Below are 23,204 nucleotides of genomic sequence, written 5' to 3'. Positions count from 1 at the left end.
CTCCTATATGCTTTATCCCCTTAAAATTAAGTTGGCTTGCTCTCCTCCACTCAGCACCTTCAGCAAGTTAGGAGCATCAAATTCTATGCTTCACTGAATGCACTGGTTCTTACTGAATTTAGCAGTGTTCAAGATTGATTCACCAGGTTTTGCCTAGGCAAGAGTAGAAAGGTTGTTTTTCTTTAAAGTAGTCAAGCAGTAAAGTGGATAAGGCTCACTAGCATTCCATTGTAAGAGGTTTACAAGCTACAATGGTACAGTTGTGCCATCAGGTTTTGTGAGTTGGCAGCTCAATGAACCCATGGGGTTTACAGGCTGCAGTCTTTATGAAACAGACTAATATCTAAATGCCCAATGTGCTGTGATGGAAGTAGGAAGAAGGCTGGGGGCACTGGGTGAATTGCAGCAAGGTGTCACACACTGAATTATCAGTGCACAGGAGGCACTTGAAATCACTTTTCTTCCGTCTTTGTTTTCTTAAATGTTAATGCTTTGATTCATTTTGTGCATAACTGGAGGGAAGATGGGAAGATACAGCTTAACAACTGAATCTGTGCAATGTAGCTTGCAGGATTTGTGTGGCACATTAACTGCATTTGAATTGGTTTAGGAGAAGAACCCTCTGCAGTGGTGCTTTGGAGCTCGCTTGCTGGAAGTCTGTTCATTGTTTGTTGCCTCTTTCTCCTGTTTGCTTTGTCTAGGACTGGGAATATCTCTTGAGCTCTGATTACCACAGAAATTTTGAGTCTCATCCTCTATCCAAAGTCTTGGGATTGGACCCTCTGGAAGTTTTAGCTCCAAAGGATGACTTCTTACAGAGCCTTAGCCTGGATTACTCAACTCTCCTTTTCACCCATATTCCTGCTATTTTCTTTGTTCTTCACCTGGTCTATGAGGAGTTCAAACTGAACCTTCTGATGGGAGAAGAAAATCGGTCACTTGTTGTTCTTCTGGTTCAGCTGGCCAGGTATGCCAAACTGACAAATCACAGATTCTGTATGTTGTGTGGTGTCTCTTGATGTTGGGTTTTTTTATGGGGGAGATTTGGGGATTACCCAAAGTGGAACAGACTTTCATATTTTTGAAGGAAATGAATAAGTAACAGTTAAAGATATTTGTTGTAGGAAATCTCTTGTATAGTTCTGACCACTTACCAACATGAGCATGATTCACAAATCGTAGTTCTTGATAGATAGATGGCTTTTGTTTCTGTGATGCAAGCAAAGGGAGAGGGAGGAAGTCTACTTAACAGATTTTGTACATCAGAGTGCAGGCAACCCTGCTGCAGGCAGAAGTAAAATCACCTTGTTGACTCGGTGCTCAGTTGCTCAGACCAAAGTCTTCTGCATTTAGTGATTTCTTGCTGGTGGTAGTGGTAGGCTTGAGGATTTTTTTTGTTTTATTTTGTTCTAAAACACAAACAGAATCTCATCTCAGTTCTGATTTTACACGACCTTACCATTTAGATCATGTCAGGAAACTTGAGCAGTACCTGCTTTTGTTGCCTCTCTGGCAGCTAAAGTTCTGTGTACCCTAGACAGCTCACATTTTGTCTATTACACTGACTAAGCTCACAACTATCAAATATTCATCTTTGTGGCATTTTCACTGCAGCCAGCGACTGCATCTTCTCATCTTCCACCCCCACACTCAGATTGCATTGCATATCTAACGACACACATGCACACAGTTATCTGTATAAGCAAAGGACTCAGTAATGCCTCTCCAAGTTTTGTTTGATATTTCTACCAAAATCTCTATGATTATAGGTTCTTCCCTTTGCACTGCAGTTGACTGACTGGAGTAGTTTCCAGAAGTAGTAGATTGACCTGTCCATTATTCTGTCGTGCCAATGAAAAGCAACTGATGAAACACTGCGTATCTGTTGGGGCTGGAAGCTGTTGTTTGCATTCACATCTTGCAGATAAACACACCTGACTTAACATTTAGAGGTGTGGGGAAGCTGTAGTGACAGTTGTTATGCTGTGAGTGGTGGTGGTGGAGGTGTGGCACAAAGTAGAACTATGACTGAAAAGAGGTGCGCTGGGGGGGAAGTAAAGCATGCAGGTTACTTGCTTAGCAAAGGGGCAATGCCTGTGTGCAGCCCTAGTTAAAGAAGTCAGAGCTTCATTCCTTGTATCTGGTGCATATTACAAGCATTAAAAGTCAACAGAAAATGTCAGAAATGGAGAAAAGCATGGAGTTTGTTTCTTCTTGTTTTTCACTGTAGTATGATTCACATCTTTCATTCTAGGGACTTGAAACTTGAAGCTTATATAGATTACTACTACAGAGACTATCCAGCCCTTGTAAAAAGCTCTGGACAGACTTGCATAATTGATCAAGGTGAGTTTAAGGCTATGTGAAGCTGAGTGTTCAGTGGTAGTGGTGTGCAGGTTCTCTCTTAATGCTGAGCGTGTTGATAGCTGGTCAGGACTGAACCCATGTGTAAAACTGTGCATAGATTGCTTGGTTCCTTTGTCTTTAAAAGTCTGTTAGAACCCTGTAGTCCCAAGCTGGTGCCTTCAGTTTGGTGCTTCATGGGGTGTTTCACAGCAAGGACCTGGGAGAAGTGATGGTTTTATCCCAGGAAACTCCTAGCTCAAGCAGGCTGAGAAATATTTGTGGAGAGCTATGGAAAAACCTGGTAATGAGATGTGCTTCTACTGTGAAAAGTATCCATAGGTTGGTGTAAGCTCTCCGTTTATAGTCCTTTAAAAATAAATCAGAGCTCAATGCACAATCATGAAAGCTAAAATAAGATCACTTATTGTTTGTGCATCTGTTTAATGTACTACCAGCTGAAATTTGCTGGTTGTACGAGACAAAATACTCTTTTTCCTGGCACAAAAAATATAATCTCATTATATTGGTCAGACTTTGCTGCTCATGTTTGTGGATAGGGAGGACAAGGAGATTATAGTTAGGCTGTTCTCTCACTTAATGATTTGATGTTTAATGACAAGACTGTCCCCCTCAGGTTTTTGAGGATTAGTAATTACATACATTACTTTTCACAGTGGGCTGAGACTTCCTTGAAAGTATTTCATTCTTCCATTACTGTCTATATTACTAGCTATAAACTTGCATCTGACAGAAGGCAGATGTGATCCATAATGCTTTGAAATACCATGTTTCTGTTCTTCCACAAAAGAAGTAGTGTAGGTCCTGTTTTGAGAACAGAGAACAATTTTTGTGCATTTGCCATGAGCTCAGTGTCGTGACTGTTCACCATTAAATCCAAACAGGTTTCATGCATCATCCCTTATTTTTTTCTGCTGAGCCTCCAAGTATCTTTCAGTGGCTGAGTTCCTGTCTAAAGGGAGGAAGAGTACAGCCTTATCCTTACTTACCAGGAATCTGTGAAAGGAGCAAACTGGTAATACTGGTATGTATATTGGCAAAGAGGATGTGTTTTCCTCTATCAGCATAGCAGCACTGTGGCCACGGTTTGTTCTAGCTGCTTAATTTCCTGTGAGTGAAGTGCCCTCAATGGGAAGGCAAATGGTGAAAAGTTTAATTGTCATGTGTGAAGCAGTGGGAGCATGCTGGAGCAGTACTGAGCCTGCTCCTGCTTAGGAGCACGGCTGTAGCTGTACTGTTTGGACATCTAAGCATCTCCAAGTGTTTCTGCACTGTACTAAGCAGGCCTCATTAGTCTGCATGAAATTCTTCTGTGACATAGTGGTGTCAGCCTTTTTCCAAGGGGTAATAACAAATGTTTAGCAGAAAGAAATCTCTGCAAGTTCTATCCTCTGTTCTATCACAGCTTGAATACTTCTGAAGGATGTAGATGAGTTTTAGCAGGTGGGAGGAGGTATTTGAGGCTAGGAAGAAGAGCACATGAGTGCAGGGTAAATGGCCTATGCTTCGCTGCTCATGTTTTTGGTTTTTTGTGGTTTGCAGTAGTGGCATGTGCAAAGTAATAATGTAACTCAGTTAACTGTATTTCGTGAGTGAGAATTTCCTGGCTTTTCTCTTGGGCATGTATCAACATAAATATTTAACTGCATGAGTAGTTATTAGTGCTGATGTTATCTTCTGGTCAGCTTTGTTGGCTTCTTCACAAAGTGTTTGTGAAGAAAAGCTGTCAGTACAGGATTTGGAGCAGAAATGTTGAGCTGAAGAGAACCCAGCTGTCCAAGAGTAGTTGCAGAGTCTTCCATTGGAACTGCCAGGAGTCAGCCTGTCCTCTCCTTCAAAGCACGAAAGGCTGAAGCAGCAGCACTGAAACCTGTTAAAATGCTGATGCTTTCACTTAAAATTTACCCTACGCTCAAGCTCTGAAGAACAGTAGAGCCTTTCATTCAGGCTGTCACTTGTCTGTCACCAACTCTGTCTGCCTGAACCTGACTTCTCTGTGCAGAAGTCAGAGCTGGCAGGTTGGTGATGCAGCTTGTCAGATATCTTTGGGAAAATCATGGCAGGTTTTTGCTTGGATGTGATCTTGCCTTTGGTGTGCCAACTATGTGGTGGTATTTCAGAAGGAAGCAGTGATGGATCACTGTGATTTTTCTGACTGATGTGGATGCTCTTCACTCAAGTACTTCACAAATTACCCAGTACTCAAGAAGGGGAGGAAACCAAAAGAAATATGTTGTTTGTAGAAGATGTTTCTTGCTCATGCTTCATTGAATTTGTCTTGGAAAATAACGTGTTTTTCTGTTTTGAAAGTTTTTTCTTTCAGTGCTGGCACAGGCTGCCCAGACAGGTTGTGGATGCCCCATCCCTGGAGGTGTTCAAGGCCAGGTTGGATGGGGCCCTGGGCAGCCTGGTCTGGTATTAAATGGAGAGGTTGGTGGCCCTGCCTGTGGTGGGGGGGTTGGAGATTCATGATCCTTGAGGTCCTTCCAACCCTGGCCATTCTGTGATTCTTTTTTCCTTTGCAACAATCATTAGAGAAAATTCAGTTGTTGCAAGGTTATTATTTCCAAACATGAGTCCAGAAACCTAAAACGTGAAAGTTTACTGGCTTGAGTTGTTTGAATTTACGTTTACTTAAAAATTCATAATAAATGCATCCCACTGTTTAAGTTACCGAAGTTCCCTTCTGCTTGTTTTGATAGGCAGAATAGTAATAACTGCAAATGAAGTGACTCTGTATCATGGTGTCTCTTTCCTATCCAGAGTGTGGCTCTGTACATACTTGGTGATGAGAGTGCTGTATCTAATGAAGCTTCCCCTTATTTGTACAAAATTACTTCAGGTAATGATGCTTTAATGCTGTTGCACTATCTCCTGCTGTCTTGTTTGTTATATGCTGTCCTTTTACTTGGAAAGCAAGGGGGTAACATGGCCTTATCTTTTCTAGGGCAACAAAAGCAACAAATAGAGCAGGATGACAATCGGTATGTTTTCCAATACCATGTTAAATTCTGAATATTTGCCTTTCTGTGAAGCTTTTGATTAGGTTTTATTGGCTTCTCCTTTATTTTCCATTATTTTACAGATGCTGTTTTGGACACAGCACATCTATTTCCAGCCTCGCAGAGAAGCTAATTATTTGGTTGACTAATATTGGTATAAGCAACTTTTATCTTTGTGTGAGATGGTAACAGTTGTAAATAAGTATCAGAATTGCATAGTATGAGAAGCACTGTATCAAATTTTGATTAAGTTTTTTTTTTTTTTCATGCTTGCTAACTTCAAGGTTTCACCTTAAGAGATCTGGAGACTCTCCCCTTTGGTGTGGCTCTTCCTATCAGAGATGCAATATATTACTGCCGAGAGCAGCCTGCCTCAGACTGGCCAGAGGCAGTTTGTGTCTTGATTGGGCGCCAGGATCTGTCCAAACAGGCATGTGAAGGCAACCTACTGAAGAGTAAATCTGTGAGTATGGGCACAAATGGATTTCGTGATACTGAATGTTGGACACAGCACTCTGTGCAGAAGCTCTTCCCCCATCTGCTGATGCTCAGGGAGTGTAGGTTAATGGAGCATGGAAGGTGCAGAATTCAAGACTGAAGGCAATATGGGATTTACATGCATGTGAGAGCTTCAGTATAAAAACCAGCATCTGTCCCAGGAAGACTGCGTACATAGCTGTGCAAATTCAGTAAAACAGATTTTAAACTTCACTGAAGCTTAGTACTCGAAAGTTTTGCCTACAGAGCAATTTGATTCTAAGTCTTCCTCTCCAAAATCTCTTCCTACTACCTTTTTGGTACTCTATCTAGAAACTCTGCCGTTGTAACACTGGCCCAGGGAGAAGGAAGTGGGAATAACGACTGTTTATGTGGCTAGGACAAGGGGGGATGGTTTTAAACTAAGATGGGAGGTTTAGGTTGGATATTAGGAGGAAGTTTTTCACACACAGGGTGGTGAGGCACTGGAACAGGCTGCCCAAGGAGGCTGTGGATGCCCCATCCCTGCAGGCATTCAAGGCCAGGCTGGATGTGGCTCTGGGCAGCCTGGGCTGCTGGTTGGTGACCTGCACACAGCAGGGGGTTGGAACTGGATGAGCATTGAGCTCCTTTTCAGCCCAGGGCACTCCATGACTTTTCAGTCCATCTACTTGCTGAGTTGGCATAGCTGGGGTCTCCCTCTTCACTGTAAGATCTGCATTGTTTTCTGAAGTACACTTTTCATATTTTTCTTTCTTTCTTTTTTTTTTTTTTTGGAAAGGGCTTAGTTATTTTCATTCTGAAGAAAAATAGTGTCTTTTTTTCTCTTGAGCATCATCTTCTGATGGTAGGAAGTAGTGGCATCTCTTGGAGTTAGAGCTCTCTGAAATGTCATTTGTTGAGGACACTGGAATCCAGAACTATGTGAAAGCTGACTAATGGTTTGCATGAATAATAGCAGAGAGTCTGTGATTTTTTTCAGAAGTCAGGAAAAGAGTTTTGTATTCTCAGGTACATCTTGGTCAAGGTAATTTTAACTATCTTAGTTTTGGAAGTTATAGTTTGGAATGTTAAAATTACTTGGATTTTTTTTTAACAGGGACATCTGATTACATTTCAGAGAAGTTAAATGTTTTTCTTAGTCATGTAGAATAAAAGTAAAACTATATATTCAAATCTGATGTGGCACACTAATTAAAAAAGCATCTAATTTTCTGCTGGTTAACTTTTTCTAACTCTAACAGTGCTGAATCGTAAAATGATGATGAATCTGATTTTATCACTCTACAACAATGCCTCGAATATATGTTACCTTAAAAGGATAGTGATCTTCAAACACCAAATTGTTTGTCATTTCTCAGGAGGGCAGGGTGGAGTTTCCTGTTTCAAAACGGACGCTGGCTTTATGGGTGGTGCAGTTATGTATTGAGATTTAGTGCATATTTATCAGAAGAAATTAGTTTTCATTCATCAGCTGTTAATCTGCTTGCACTCATGGTGTTGTGTGCCTTAGGAGAGCCTATGTTAGATCTAGTTTTGATCTAGTTTTTTTTTTTTTTCTAGCTTTAGATTTGATGCTTTCTGATAGTTAGCAACACTTGTGCACTGCTGAAAATGACTTCTTTTCTCTTGCAGTCTGTGGGCCCAGTGCTGTCCTCTGATAGTCCATCTGGTGCTGAGTCAGAAGAGGATGAGGATGGCATGAACAACATGAATGATGAGGTCATGTCACTAATATGGAGCAAGGATTTGAGAGTGCAGGAAGTACGCAGGCTCCTTCAGAGTGCCCGTCCTGTACGTGTCAATGTAGTGCAGATGCCAGAAGCTAGTGACCATGATTTCATAGAAGAAAAAGAAAACCGGTAAAGAATTCTGTTTCTAGCAGGCTTTCACTTAGGTAAAAAATGATTATTCTTGACTTAAGTATGTCTTATCAAACAGCGTGGTGTATTTCTGTCTGAACACAGCAATGAAGTAGGCAGACCTGAACGAAGGACACACAGAAGAGAGTTGTGTTTTGTAATTCGAGTGTTGAAGTTCAATATGCAGCAAAGCTTGTTTTGGACGGCTGTTGGGATTGGAGCAGCATGTGAGGAAGTCTATTAGTTTGAACCCCACGTGGCATTTAGGGTTAGAAAATTATTAAATATTAAAGTATATTAAATATACTTCGTGGAGAACAAGAATAAAGCGTAGTCCATCTCCTCCATAAAACTGGAGAGCCCTTCATTCTGTTCTAAGCAAGTCTTAAATCAGGGGATCTAGTTAATTCTACAGAAAGCAAGTTCACTGCTTCACCCCTCTCTTGAAAGCTCCTATTGGAGCTATTGTTTGCCTGTTCAGTCACCTCCCTGTTCTGCTTCTTTATTCAGTTGTTTTAGAGATCTTAACAGCGTTGTCTTTGAAAAAACAAAATAAAAAAGTGGGGGAAAAAAAACAAATCTTCAGAGCATTGTTAACATGCAAAACACTCTATAGAAGCAGAAAACTAAAGGAATGCATCAAATTTTATTGTCTGACCTAACAAGCTGAGTAATCTAACAAGTCTAGAAAGTGTTTCCAGAGTAAATCATAGAGAATTGTGGTCAGTATTCCTGGAAGTACACTATTAATTCTGTACACTGTTATTACTAGATGTGATCACTAGTCATAGCAAGATCACACGGCAATTAACTTTGTTTTGCTTTCTCCTTTCACCTCGCTTCTGATATGCTATTAAATTGTGGTGTGAGTTTAACTAGCACCTAGCTTAAAGTGAGAAACAGGCAAATTTCAACATTGTATCAGTTGAAGTGTGTCTTTGAGATTAATCTTGAAGGACTGAAGACTTTGGTTTTTTAAGTTAGACCTACTAAAAAAAAAAGGAGGGGAAACATAATACTGTCTGAATCAGGAAAAAAAAAAAGCTGACTTTCCAGTGCCTGTTATGTGTAGTCTCATTTATTGGAATATATTAAGCAATGGGTTTTGTTTTGGTCTCCTTACCAGGTTGTTACAGCTGTGCCAGCGAACCATGGCACTGCCTGTTGGGCGAGGAATGTTTACTTTGTTCTCCTATCATCCTATTCCAGCAGAACAGCTGCCCATTCCTAAGCTGAATCTAACTGGTATGTTGCTCAGTGTTTTCTTCTGAAGAAATTCAGTATTTAACAGAACATGGTGCAGTTCCTTAGTTTTTACCCTTTTTTTTTTTTTTTTTTGAACCTCTTGCAATCTTCTTGCAAGCACCTTGTGTGCCTTTCTTCCACAGTGTAAGTGGGCTTTGGGAAGAAATAGCACAAAAAAAGTCTGCTGCTTGCTAGTATTTTCTCCTGGAATGGTCAAGACCAAGACCAACATTATTTTCTAGTGCAGACATTATATCAGGCACATTCTGATAGGCAGAGAATAGTGCAGTTGCCTGAGGATGTGTTGCTGTTCAGTGTTGTGGTCATACAGAAAGCAGACACTGCAAGTCCTCATTGCTTTTTATCTGGAGTACTGTGCTCATCATCTGATGTGCCTGAAGATACCTGAGATTGTCTTTAGATCAGAAGCTTGACTTTCATGCAGTCAGTGTTCACTTGGCAAGCTACTGAAATTCAGAGCAGTTTCTGGAGGGGTTTGGATTCACCTAATTGCTGTCAATGATTTCAATTTCATGGGCAGGCCGTGCTCCTCCTAGGAACTCTACAGTTGATCTGAACAGTGGGAATATCGACGTGCCTCCTAACATGGCTTGCTGGGCTAGCTTTCACAATGGAGTGGCTGCTGGGCTGAAGATAGCGCCTGCTTCACGGATAGACTCTTCTTGGATTATCTATAACAAGCCTAAGAATGCTGAACAAGCAAATGAATATGCTGGCTTCCTCATGGCTCTGGGTCTCAGTGGACATCTCACAAAGCTTGCCACACTCAATATACATGACTACTTAACAAAGGTGAGGCATTCTTTCATAAGCAGCAGAGAGAAATACTTCTGAGACGTGATTTCTGTAAACAAAGTGGGCTTTAAAAAAGAAAGCAGCATATTTGAGAACTGAAATTGGAATTTTCTTGGTGCAGGCAAAAATCAGAGCTGCTTTATTAATCTTATATTTTGTTTCTAAAACATCCTGTGTGTTGGGAGAGCAAGAAAGTAAATATCTACATTATAGCCATGTTTAGCAATTCATTGTGTAAGAACTTTTATTTAGGTTGAAACTTGCTTCTATAGCAAGATCATAAACTTGGGAAATACAGTTGCATCCATAACAGCTAGTATTCATTTTCCTGAAGAGCTGCCTGCAAAGCTTTAGCAGCTGTGTATATTGGAGAATGTGAGACTTGTCTTTGATACTGGGGCAGGCACCTTTCTTTTCTGAATGTACCTGCTTTCCTTTGTTGCTGACGTGTTTCCTTTCTCAGGGCCATGAGATGACAAGTATTGGGCTGTTGCTTGGTGTTTCTGCTGCCAAGCTGGGCACGATGGATATGGCCATTACACGGCTTCTGAGTATCCACATACCTGCCCTGCTACCACCAACTTCAACAGAGCTGGATGTCCCCCACAATGTGCAGGTGGCTGCTGTGATAGGAATAGGCCTTGTCTACCAGGGCACTGCACACAGGCACACAGCTGAGGTTCTGCTGGCTGAAATAGGTGGGTGCTAACATTGAAAAAACAAGGTGATGAGAGTCATAACATCTGTGTGATTTCCACAGTGCATCAGGGATCTGAATGTGTTGAGAGATCTTCTAATTACAGCTCTGCCACTGCAACGGGCACCTCACATTTCCCAAATCTCATCTTTTGCTTTCAAAGGAACAGAAGTTCTTGTGAACTGTGTGTGTAGAGTAGAGAATACTCAAATAATTTAGCAGAGGAAATGTGGAATCATTGGTGCTGGACCTAAATCCTTACTTCATCTGGGAACTTTGAGTAGAACTGGTCTGGGGCTTCTGGGGCCAGCTGTAGAAGGTAGAGGGACTTGGTAGAAGGATTGCCTTAATTTCATATTCCTATTAAACCAAATGTTGTAGATTCCTGCAGAAATTCTGGCTCTATAGCACTTAAGCAGATCTGGTGCTTCCCAAGATGCCTGTTATTTCTCATGTCTGTCCGTGAGGTAGCTCTGTCACGATAGGCACTGTGTTGAGGCACTGGATGGGAAAAACACTTGTCTCTTGCAAGGGCAGGCTTTTTGACTCACTAGGTTGGTGGAAGCACAGTAGTCATCTCATAAATTCTTCTGTTACTGATTTTGTTGCTCAAGGTTTTCATTTGAGAGCTGACTCTGAACAGTGAAGTTCTGATCTGATGAATTGTCCTCATTCTGTGTAATTCTGATTTTATTTCTAACTGTAAAGTTCTTGTTCATGTCTGTGTAACTTCAGTTAAGAGGCTGCAGTTTACTAAATAGAGAATGGGATACATTTTAAGATGAAATTACATCTGCACATATCAAATTACCAGAAACAGTCTTTCAGAAAGTGGCAGCTTTTGAACTCTGCTGACAGTGTTTGTGTAGGCTCAGCAATCTTCAGAGTATGTGTAATTGGGAGTTGGTTTTTGTTTTTTTTTTCTCAGGACGTCCACCTGGACCAGAAATGGAGTACTGCACAGACAGGGAGTCCTATTCACTGGCTTCTGGACTAGCCTTGGGCATGGTGTGCTTGGGAGTAAGCGTTGCTTTTCATTTCAGCTGCAATTAGTAGAAGAATCATTGTATATTGGGGCAGGGCTAATGAGAATTATTTCATCATCAAACCCTCCCTTGGCCAAATGATTTTTTTTTTTTGTCATATAAGGAAACATTTGACTATTATTTCTTCTCTTTTCTTCTTTAGCATGGCAGTAATCTGATAGGTATGTCAGACCTCAACGTTCCTGAGCAGCTTTACCAATACATGGTTGGGGGCCACAGGCGGTTCCAAGCAGGAATGCACAGGGAGAAGCACAAGTCTCCCAGTTACCAAATTAAGGTATGTGATGATGTTCTTTGCTTGTTTGAGGGGAAAGTACTATTAGCTCAGAAATCTACAAAAGTCTGTATCTCGATGAATGAAGTGACCTTGAATCTTTACTCGCATCACTTTTTCTAGTCAACTAGTGTACACGCATGTGCTTGTGTTTTCACAGGAAGGAGACACAATAAATGTGGATGTTACTTGCCCAGGAGCCACACTTGCCTTTGCTATGATCTACCTAAAGACTAATAACAGGTATTAACCTTGGAGTTACTCAAGCACTTTGCTGTAACTTGTGACAGGAGTTTAAGCTGCCATAATGTTGGCTTTGCCTCGTGTAGCTCACTCAGGTTTGTGTGTTGCTGTAATACAGTCTGGAAATCCTGTTCCTTTACTGTGCTCTGCAGATCCATTGCTGATTGGCTTCAAGCACCAGATACCATGTACTTGCTGGACTTTGTAAAACCAGAGTTCCTTTTATTGAGAGTAAGATTTTTTTGTTTCATTTCTCAGTCTATTTACTGATAGTAAACATACATCTTAATAAACTCCATATGCCTGTCATGCAGAACCCTTTCTACAGGGAGCTGCTCTTTTACTTGTCAGCTAGAACTATGCCTTCAAAAAGTCTCTGCTTGCTTCTTACACTATGCCAGAGAGACAGAATTTGGTGAGAAACATTTGAAGAATATGTCTCAAATAGAGTAAATTAAACATTTAAGTGATCATTTTGTAGCTTTTCCCAAATTAATTTCAATGTTGAAAAACAGTTAAGCTTCAGCATCTGTGTGAGAAATAATGTGCTTTCATGTCAGTTTACCAGCTAAAGTTACAGACTTCCCAAGGGCTTATTCTGTGACTTTTTATTCTCCAAGCAGAATTTAAATCACACTAAAATACAAGCTATTTTGCCATTTCTGATATGAAAGCTAAGAAACAGCAATGGAGCTGCTAATGGGCAGCTGCATTTCTGGATGCATGTAACATATTAAGAACTAACATTGATGTATTTTTTTTCTTCTTCCTCACCTTTATCACTTTCTTAGACCTTAGCTCGGTGCCTGATTTTGTGGGATGACATCATGCCCAGCACTGAATGGGTTGATAGCAATGTGCCTCAAGTAGGTATTTATGCTTCCCAGTTTTACACCTTGCTAACTCGTGCAAGTGAACATTTCCTCAGTTATATGAGTTGCACAGTAAAGTATATGTTAATCTGCATTTCCTTAATATGGGAAACATGATTTGTTTTAAGAGAGACTGTAGGCTGAGCTAACAGTTAGCACTGTTCACTTATCACACTAAGGCCAGAGAAGAGGGGCAGAAAAGATGAATGTAACAGACACAAACTGCATCATGAGAATTTCTGTTATATTGTAAGGAAACGGTGTTTGCAGGGGGAGTGCTCAGATATTAGAAGGAAAGCCCAGAACCTCTGGCTTTGAGATCATTCAAAGTGGAATTTGATAAGATAACCTGAGCAAATCTGGTCTATCCTTGAAGATGGCTTTTCTTTGTGCATGGGCTTGGGCCAAGACTGCTAGACTTCCCATCCTCTGAGACGTCTGGTGGTTTTGGCCCCATGTGTAATCAAAACACATTTTAAGTTTGTTCATGTGACAGAGATGATGGTTATGCAGGTTTCTTCAACTGTTACGGGAGACCAGGGGGCTCACATCCTGTTTAGCATTATGGGATGGAATTCTTCATGGCAATGATGCTAGAGGGGAAAAGGGGTTAAACTTTCCTCCACAATGACCAAACAAACTGGGTGCAAAACTTCTCTACAGGAGGATCAACTGTATTCCAGGATATGTTGTGTGGAATTTTTAAGAACAAATTAGATGGTATCTCTCAGAAATAGAGGATGGAGATGAATTCCCTGGCCTCACAAGATCTCATCCTGTTCTGTTTTCTCTGATATTTGGGTTCATAGAACACTATCACACTTCTGACATAATAATGCTATTGTTTTAGAAATACCTAAGGAGCCAGATACGCAAGAATACAAAAGTGTGCTTTCTGGATCAGCGATACAATGGAGCAGTAGCATGTCAAAGAAAAGCTAACTTTTGTGTTCCTTTGAAACGGACCTTTTTTGTATCACATGCACCCTTGATGGTTGGAGGGCTTAGAGAGGTTCCCCCTATTCATTTTTCTCTGATGGTTTTTATAGATCATAAGAGAGAACAGTATACCTCTTCATGCAACAGAGCTGCCTTCATCAGAAGACCTGAGTTTAGAAACACTGATGTAAGTAACTTGTAAAAGATGAGATTGCAGATAAAAGAATATTTTGCAAATATTCTGCTTCTGAAAAAATGCAGCTGAACTTTTAAAGACATATCAGGATCAAATAAGTCTTTCCCTTGGTATTTGGGGAATTTATTCTGTTTTCTGTAATGGAGAGAATCTGTCTCTTTTTTTTTTTTTTTTATCTTTTATTGTAAGAGCTTGTGATGCATACTCAGATTAATAAAAAAAGAGGAGTGCTCAGTCAATTCCTGTCTGTGTTGTTTATTAGGCAAGCTCATGTCTACATCATTGCTGGGGCATGTTTGTCACTGGGATTTCGATTTGCTGGCTCAGAAAACAAGGCAGCATTTAACTGCTTGGTAAGAGGTTGGATTTTTTTTTCACCTTGAATCCATGGAGCTATAGCTTATTCTGTGTATCCCTATTCAGTATGCATTTCTTTCCTTTCCAGGACAAATATGCAACAGATTTCCTGAAAAGTTTGTCAGCACCAACAGCTTCTATAGTAAGTTCTTCCAGGTTTTCTCTCTACTTTGATTACCCACACTGAAACCTTACTGCAAGTAGAACCATCCCTTTTACTTGTATGTATTACAGACTTACAGAATGTAGCAGCGTTTTCTCCACTCTCCCTCTTTCTGTGGAATGTGGTTTTCAAACTCTGGGGTAGACAGCCTATTAGACAGATCAGAAGTGTGCATTTGACCACAGAAGTGTAATGACACCTTCCCTGTTCTACACAAAGATAGGTCACTATAATCTCGAAACGTGCCTGAGCGTCTTGCTGCTGTCTCTTGCAATGGTGGTGGCTGGCTCTGGAAACTTGAAAGTTCTTCAGCTTTGCCGTTTCATGCACAAGAAGACCGGCGGAGAGATGAACTACGGCTTCCATCTGGCTCACCACATGGCTTTGGGACTTCTCTTTCTGGGAGGAGGAAGGTAACTTGCCATTTCTTAAGGCCGTTTTTTTTTTTCCCCCCACCTTTCCTGCAAAAGCACGAGAATGCATGATTTACTTTCTTTTTTTAATGGGAACATGCTTGTAAATTCCTTGTCTGCACTTTGTTACTGTCCTTCCCTCTTGCAGGAGACCAAAACACATTGAATGTCTGGTAGTGGCATGTGTTTGTTAGCTCTAAAACTAATAGATGTTTTTCAACAGGTATTCACTGAGCACTTCAAATTCTTCCATTGCTGCTCTCCTTTGTGCTCTATACCCTCACTTCCCTGTTCACAGCACAGACAATAGGTAAGAGTTTGTGTAGTTCATGTTTCTTTAAAGTTTAAATTTCCTTAACTTTCAGGTTAAATAATCTCCTTACAATTGAGATTATATAGAGAAATCCTCTAGAATGTTTATATGGGCACCATATAGCTAATCTTGTGCAGAAATGTAAAAAGCAGAAGTAGTAAGATGATGCTCTGATCATTGATCAGTGAGGAAATGCAAACAGGTGTCCTGAGGCCTCTGCTTGTGCTACTATGACTTGTCTGTTCCAGCTTGCTCAGCAAAAAGAGAGTCATGCAAAATCTGTCCATCTGTGATTCTTAATCTGTTCTAATTAAAATTCATGAAGTCCTGTCTTGTTAGCTGAAGCATGCCATGTTAAGGAAATCTTAGGAACCTGCTAAATCACTCCAAATTTCACTTCGGTTCAGCTGACAGCTGTATGTAGTCACTGAGCTGTGTGCAGTTTAATATTTGGGATTGTTCTGTGCCTGTGCTGCATGTCTTGAGTTTCCTTTCCCCACACACAGGTATCATCTTCAGGCTTTGCGACACTTGTATGTGCTGGCAGCAGATCCAAGGCTCTTAATACCTGTTGATGTGGACTCAAACACTCCTTGTTATGCACTGATAGAGGTTACATTCAAGGTAAAGAGTGAAGGTGTTGGAGGAGGTGTGGGAGGCAACTGAAAACTCTGATACACCAAAGCTCTGCTATTTTCATTGTTGTGGCCTGCAGTCTTGGGTTTGTTTTCAAGTTGTGGTGGAGATAAGCCTGATTCTTTAGGCAAATAATTGAAGGGCTGTGTTCAGCCCACTCACATGTTATGTTTGCTTTGATGATACATAGAGAGGAGGATACAGGACAAATAAAAAGCACCACAAAGTCTTCAAGTGTGTAATAATTGACCCAGAGTCATAGGTCTTGTCTTTCTAAGAGAAAACTTCCGAAGACACTGAGGTGTTTGGAGCTGTTTCTGGGTTTAACAGCTGCCTTCTAATTCTGCTCAAACTGGCAGCTTGGTGTCTCTTTACATTATGCGCCTTCTGGGGAAGAATGCTTTCTGCACTGTTTATTCTCATATAGATTAATGTGAGATGGGTGGTGCTTGAGAAGGACCTAAAGAAGGAGCTGCTGAGATTTCAGGGGAGAAGTTTAGCAGTGCAGATCCTCTGTGGGTCTGGCAAAGATGCTGAAGATAGGGAAGGATAGCCCTATCCATACTATCGCTTCCTTCTCAAGCTTTTGGATTTCAGCTGTGTGCCTCCTGTGTGGTGATGCTTCCATGAGAAGTATCTCTCTAGTTCAGCCTTATGTCTTGTAATGTTGAAGGCAATGCTAAGCTATGTGTTTACTCAGAGTTCAACAACAGAAACTGACTGACCTCTGCAACTGTGTTGTGAGAAGCACATTTTCTTTCTTTTCACATGAAAGTGAGCTTTAGTAATTTGTGAATCCTGATGGCATTTTGAAGGGCACACAGTGGTATGCAGAAACCACCGAGGAAATGATGGCACCCACGCTTCTTCCAGAGCTTCACTTATTGAAGCAGGTAAAAGAAATGTGTTTGATGGGGAACGTAATCAGTTGGCTTTTGTGCTGCCCGCGGTGCAGGAGCAGCTGGTGAAGTTTCTTTGATCCAGTGTCCAACACTAGCCAAGTTCTGAACAATGCTGTCCTGTAGCAGTGGCTCTGAAGACAGTTGTCACTATGAAGTGCACGTGCTGTCTCGTGGCACGTGCTTCTCTTTGGTCTTGGCTGTCACACTTTCAAGATCTGATGTAGCAGGGATTTCCCTGTGCCAAAAGCTTCGTGCAGGAGGGACAAAGCTAGGCCCTCCTTCATGTTTTCAGAGTGGGTAGCATGATAAGAGGTTGCTTTCCCTTGTAAGGGCAGAGGGAGCTTTAGGCTTACATAGAAAACCCTAACTCTTACATTTCTGGTTATACTTAATAATAAAAATGCTTACATCAACAGATCAGAGTGAAGGGACCACGGTACTGGGAACTTCTAATAGATTTAAGCAATGAAACAAATCATCTCAAGTAAGTATTATTTGTAGTGCTTAAATGAATAATAGCCTTGTGGTATTTTTTCAAAATAAAAAATAAAAACCAACAAACTCCCATACTTGTAACACCTACGGTTTGCAAAGTAGTCTGGTTTTGATCAGTTTGCTGTTGTGCATTTGACAGTGCTTTAAAGTGAAGAAAGAAACTGCGTAGTTGGTTTCACCTGTTGATGAGAATAATTCATGCAAAAACAGGTCAGGGGAAAACCTGATAGTAAAAACCACAGATATTGGTAGCGGGATTTTAGCAGCACCAGAAACCATCTGAATCTCATGGTTTTAGTTTAGTTTTGAGTTGTAGTGATGTCATGTTTCCCAGGCTGTTGATACAGTAATTAGCCAGCAGTTACCGCTTTGTGAAATACAATTTCTCTGATGTTACGTGAAGTATACAATGCTTACTGCATTTTTAACTCTCCATTGGGCAACTGTGAAAAACAGAAATCTTACCGGAATCACAGTATCTGTGAGTAAAATCATTCTCTCTTAGTGCTTTTAGCAACCTACAGTGTTACTTGTCACCGTGAGTAGTGTAAAAGAAGCCAGCTGCATCTTTCAGCAGCAGCATAGTTGTTCTAGTTACATGAAATGCCACCATTGAGATTAAGTTAGGCATTACAATGCTGTGGCTGTTTGTCCGTGCCTTTAGTGATAACAAACAGAACTGATGCAGAGTGCAGAGTCCTCCAGATCAGCAGACACGTCCTGAGTCATCTGCTGCACCAGAGCCGGCAGAGCACGGCTTTGTCCTTCTGCACAGACTGCTCACACTTCAGTGCTTGTTTGCCCCAGAAGAGCCTGCCAGTACTGCCACAGCATGAAGCAGCACGGGTGGCTGAGGCTTGCTGCCTTTTGGCTCTGTCTGCTCTCTGGGACTCCAGATGCTTTGACTCTGCCACCTCTTGTCACAACACCAATTACACTGTCTTGTCCCCAGCCCTTTCAAATGTCAGGGACCTGGCTGGCATTGTTTTGAAGGTAAAAACATACATGAAAAATTTTTTTTCCTGCCTTAGCAGAAGTGCTGCTGTAATGTTATGCTAAGTAGTTACTTTCAATATGGAGAACTTAGTTGTTTTAGAGATGCCAGTGCCTACACTCTGAATCATGTAAACATGCTGCTGCTTTGCAACTTTTTGTAGGTTTTGTAATTTTTGAACTGCTATATGCTTTTATTTGTAGGCTTGGTCAGGGATGGGGAAGAATGGTTGTGTTGTGTTTTTTTTTCCTGTTTATTTTACATTGAAGGAGGACTTGCTCAGAATCACAGCATGCTTTTAAAGCTGTGGCTGCCAGCTTGCGTGGTTTTCCTTGGTGCTGGACAAAAACCTGCTCCAGGAAGTTACATTCCTTGTATTAGCAGAGCTTACCCTGTTTTCATCACTATTGCCTGCATCCACATCAGCATTTAATAGCAGCCTGCCCTTAAAGATGCCAACATTTCTGTTTGTCTAAGTTTAAATAATCAAGGCAAAGTATAAGTGGGGGAATATTATATATGAGCTGTGGAGCTCATGTTTATTTTGCAGGCCTCACTGCGTGCGTCTGCCAATGTAAAGTAAGCACTGCTGTTGTTATTTCAGATCAATTCTTTCAAAGGGTGGTGTCTTATATGTGAAGCTGAGAGCTGGGCAGCTCTCCTACAAGGAGGATCCCATGGGCTGGCGCAGTTTCTCAGCACAGACCATCACTCATGGAAATGAAGCTCGGTCATTCAAGGTATCACTGCCATACTGGTTCTTATGCAGAGCAGCATGGAGACTCTCTTATGCAGACAGTATGGCACGTAGAGGTGGAAGCTGGTAAAACTTTGTTAAAAAGAGATCTGGCTGTAAAGTGATGTCACGTAAGGGGAGTGTCCAAGGACAAGCTGTGAGGAACTGAGAGTGCCACCTCTGGAAAGACAAAGGGGAGCACAGCAGGTTTGGGCTGTGTTATTTCCAGCAGGTAGCACTGCCACCAGGTTATGAGTACTGAAGTCACTTGTTTTGCTTGAGGGAGAAGTCTGGTGGCTTTCCTAAGGCATGCAAGGAGTTTAGGCCTGCAGCTGCAATGCAAACGTGTGTTCATCACAGAAATATCAGACAGATCCTGCCCATGATGTGCTTTTTAGATGTTGCAGTGTTCTCACTTGTGTACTTGGGAAGGAAAAGATGGGTATAAATCAATATATCACTTGTGTGATGAAACCAAAAAGCTCATTTTAAGAGTGTATTTTAATTTATTTTGTAGCCAGAAGATATTTCTGCTTTTACATCTGATCCTGCTCTGTTATTGTTTGCTGAGTATTTTTGCAAACCAACTGTGAACATGGGCCAGGTATGATGTGTACATGTGAACTGTGCTTCCTTTTTCATGAATCAAAGGTGGAAAGGTGGAAAAGAAATCTGTTAAGATGTGAGGAACAAAATTCAGTCCTTTGGGAGTTTTCTGAGGGATGCTTTGTAGTGCAAAGGTGCAAAGTAGCACTAACTCTTCAGTTGTTCATGCAACCTCAGAGTTGGTTAAGCTACAGAAATACACCAATGATTGTGCTGTGTTCATTGCAGAAAGCCCTGACCAAATCCTGAGTCCTGTGCAGTGTCCTGCAGCGTTTAGGTGGAGTCACTGCAGAAGAGGGGCTCTGTATTTCTCTGCACAAAGTCACCTAAGGGAGCAAGTAAAATACAGCTGTGTCACACCCAGTGTTAATAATCACGAGAAGGAAAGCAAGCTGCATGGCATTGCCCAGCTGTCATCAATTTGTGGAGCATCAGTGGATGGGTTGACTTGAGTGGAAGGGAATTGGAGCAATGTGCACTCTGTAAAACGTGTGTTTTATCAGAAACAGGAGATGCTGGATTTTTTCTCTTCAATTCTCTATGAGTGTGTTACCCAAGAAAAACCAGAGATGCTGCCCACGTACATAGCAATAGATCAGGTGAAGTAAATACTGTATTTAATTGTTACTGTTTTCTTTAAACTGTGCTTTGGCATAAGAATGTCTATTGCATGCATTTCTGTGGAAATAAAGAATGGGGGATGCATTGGTGAGCTTATAGGAAGAGCGGTGATTTTAAAAGCAAATTGGAAAATAGTTTAAGGCTGTAAAAACTGTAATTACACAGTGAGGTTCACTGATGGCTGAGAAGGGGATCCTGTTGGAGAGAGGAGTTTTTAAGGTTCCTTTTCTTTCTTCATTAAGTTCCCGTTCTCACAGTTGCTTTGTGTTTCCCTCTGCTAGGCTGTGAGGAGATTGGAAAGAGGAGAAATGTCTGAGACATTTGAGCTGGGGCAGATAAAGCTGGTGCTAGAATTCTTCAATTCTAGATGTCATCAGGGGAGGATGAGCAGGAATCCAAACAGAGGACTCTTCATGAACTCTGAATTTCTGCCTGTGATGAAGTGCACTATTGATAAAGCTCTGGATCAGTGGCTTCAAGGTATGGAGAACTGACTTTAAACCTACAGCTGTGGTCACGATTCAGTGTTATCCTCATCTTGCTCATTAAGGTTGACTTTTGCCTAAAAGTACTGAAAAATGGTAACTGAAGAGAAGGCAATGAATAGCATACAACTTGTTGCCATGTATTTTAGCCTAGGGATCATATATCACTTAGCTGAGACACAAAGGATGGGTTTTACAATTGAAGGAAATTCTTCAACAATGCAGTTTATGCAGAGGTTTGAAGTCCTGCTCATGTATGACTGCTGCTTTCATATCTTGCCTACCAGCTTACTGCTTAGACTTTCTTCAACATGCTGGAAGTCTGTCAGGGAAAAACTGGGTTAATGTAGTCTGTTTCTCTGATAGAGTGCAATCGATAAGCTCCAGCAAAATAGTTGTTCTTTTTTTTTTTTTTGAGGCTTTAATCTCTCAAATATTAACACCGAAAATACAAATGCTGGAGTGTTCTCTGACCACCTAATGATACTGCAATTGGAAAGTCTCCAGAAACCATCGTTACGTACTCCCTTTTAGCAGGAAACTAGTAATATGGTGTTTGTACTATTGATTTTTGTTCTGTTTGAGTACTTCTGTGTTTGTATATGCATGAATGTTATCTCCTCATGTATGGTTGTGGTGCCAAAACTGAAGGTTGGTCGCCCCATCTGAGTTTTCTTAGTGTTTAGTATGTTTGGAGTGAAGCATCCACTGAATTAAGTATGATGGCCATAGTGTGTGGAAGGTTTTACTAACTTAGAAGATTTTATGCTACCTTAGGGAAAATTTCCCTAAGGTTTGTTAAGATAATTAGCTAGAGCAAGAGTGGGGGATGAGCACAGCAGAAAACAAGGTGTAGGGTAATGTAACAGAAGGACCGAGGTTTTTAAAGAACATCCTTAGCCCACCTCCTATGGGGAGATGGAGACTTTTCAGCAGGCTCTTCCTGGTGGTCTGCTGTTATGTCTCACCTTTTCTTCCATCGTCACATGCTCCCTAAATTTCATCAATGTGTCTCATACATTGCAGCTGGAGGAGATGTCTGCCTGCGTTCCTACTTAAGCAGGCAGCTTAAAGATGAATCCCAGCAGAACATGCTGGCATGCTTCCTTGTTTACCACTCTGTCCCATTGCCTGGTCAGCTGGCAGCTGGAGGCCTGGAAGGTAAGGCTGGAGTACATGCTGAATTTGGATGGATGCATGTGTTTGAGTTTGATCTTGTATGCTGGACTAAGTGCATACTTCTCCATTATGTGCTGTGCTTCTCTGAAAGCCATTAACATCAATTTTTATTCTTTGTTAATTGCCTTGAAACTGGGCACAGAAGTTAAAGACTTGGTGCAGGACCAGAGACGCCAGCATTATCCGCTATGGAAGTCCTGGCTTTCTCCAGACCTGCAGGAAATTATATCCTCACAGGCAGCAGAACTAGATGAGGTGGCCTATGGCAGGAGCAAGCATTCCTTTTATTAGGCTAGCTGTATCTTAAGTGTCCTTAAGTCTTTCCTGTAAGTCCCTAGTCACAGTGATAGCATTCCCTTTTAGATTTCTATTGGCGATCTGATTGGAGATCCAGAGACAGAGATGTCTTAAAATTCTGTTACAAGGACTTACTTTTTAACAGGCATTGCAGCAAAATTGGTGGGGTTTGTCCAGAAATTCTCCCTGAACGCTGGCACTTCTCTCTCTTGATAGTTCCATTCTTGTGCAAGTGTTACACCAGTAGGTGATTGTTTTCTTGCTTTGTCATCTCTCCAGGAATCACCAACTTCTCCGAGATGCTGTTGAAGTTCAAGCAGTGGAATGTGCTGGTTCGTGCATTACTAAGGCTTGCTCCTGTGTTGCTTAAAAATCCCCAGTCCATGGTGCTGTAGTGTTCTGGCATGGAATTCTGCATTGTGCTCATTTTACATGAGGTTACTGAGCGACAGAGCCAGTGTTGTTCCATGCTGTTCAAAAACATCCAGGTAAAAATGTACTTTCTTTTGGAACTTCACAAACAACAAACTTCAGTCTTGCCCCTTGTGATAACTGTGACCAGGAGTTGCATATAAATTGTTACGAGAATAAGGAATTGTGTAAAAGTGAACAAATAATAAATTTACTTTCATAACTAAAGATTGTTTTCAAGTACATACTTTGTGCTGAGTTCTGAGAAGACCTTGCTGGAACCATGTAACCTCCTTGTTTTTGTAGCTTCCTTGCTTGCAGTGCATCATAATCTGCTTCCGTGAGGTCCTGTAGATGTCAGGAGATGAGCAGCCCAGAAGATGCCAGACTTGCTTTTCCTCTTGGGGCTCAGGTTGGAAGGGAAAGCAAGCCACGTGCCGTGCTGCTTGCATCTTGCCGAGTATGCTTTTCAAGAACTGACGTGATCCTTCAGTCTCATTCATGCCATTTTTTCCCTCTTACAGAGCCTACAGTAGATCTCTTCTGTAAGCATAAGGTTTCTT

The 23,204-nt window shown here is 41.3% G+C and overlaps 1 protein-coding gene across 8 annotated transcripts in view; it reads left to right on the top strand.

Annotated features, from left to right (window-relative positions):
- ANAPC1 (anaphase promoting complex subunit 1) overlaps window positions 1–22,869 on the top strand; it is a 34,000-nt gene extending 11,131 nt beyond the window's left edge. For 6 of the 8 annotated variants that reach the window (XM_085218617.1, XM_085218616.1, XM_085218614.1 and 3 more), the window contains 30 exons: window positions 702–967; window positions 2,255–2,346; window positions 3,249–3,388; window positions 5,128–5,206; window positions 5,312–5,348; window positions 5,450–5,520; window positions 5,651–5,829; window positions 7,479–7,705; window positions 8,832–8,950; window positions 9,492–9,763; window positions 10,230–10,464; window positions 11,392–11,483; window positions 11,652–11,786; window positions 11,944–12,026; window positions 12,179–12,257; window positions 12,818–12,892; window positions 13,948–14,024; window positions 14,296–14,386; window positions 14,479–14,532; window positions 14,773–14,966; window positions 15,190–15,276; window positions 15,786–15,903; window positions 16,731–16,808; window positions 17,234–17,301; window positions 18,911–19,046; window positions 19,560–19,646; window positions 20,152–20,247; window positions 20,551–20,749; window positions 21,781–21,915; window positions 22,510–22,869. In XM_085218617.1, coding sequence (XP_085074743.1) covers window positions 702–967; window positions 2,255–2,346; window positions 3,249–3,388; window positions 5,128–5,206; window positions 5,312–5,348; window positions 5,450–5,520; window positions 5,651–5,829; window positions 7,479–7,705; window positions 8,832–8,950; window positions 9,492–9,763; window positions 10,230–10,464; window positions 11,392–11,483; window positions 11,652–11,786; window positions 11,944–12,026; window positions 12,179–12,257; window positions 12,818–12,892; window positions 13,948–14,024; window positions 14,296–14,386; window positions 14,479–14,532; window positions 14,773–14,966; window positions 15,190–15,276; window positions 15,786–15,903; window positions 16,731–16,808; window positions 17,234–17,301; window positions 18,911–19,046; window positions 19,560–19,646; window positions 20,152–20,247; window positions 20,551–20,749; window positions 21,781–21,915; window positions 22,510–22,625 — 3,717 coding nt within the window. In that variant the 3' untranslated portion in view covers window positions 22,626–22,869. The other 2 variants (XM_085218615.1, XM_085218618.1) reach the window with 2 other exon arrangements.
- The last annotated feature ends 335 nt before the right edge of the window (window positions 22,870–23,204 follow it).

The sequence above is a fragment of the Meleagris gallopavo genome, chromosome 2 (assembly GCF_905368555.1).
Source record: "Meleagris gallopavo chromosome 2, MGAL_WU_HG_1.1, whole genome shotgun sequence".
Lineage (NCBI taxonomy): Eukaryota > Metazoa > Chordata > Aves > Galliformes > Phasianidae > Meleagris > Meleagris gallopavo.
Note: the sequence above shows the minus strand (reverse complement) of the source record. Positions and strands in the feature narration are given on the sequence as shown.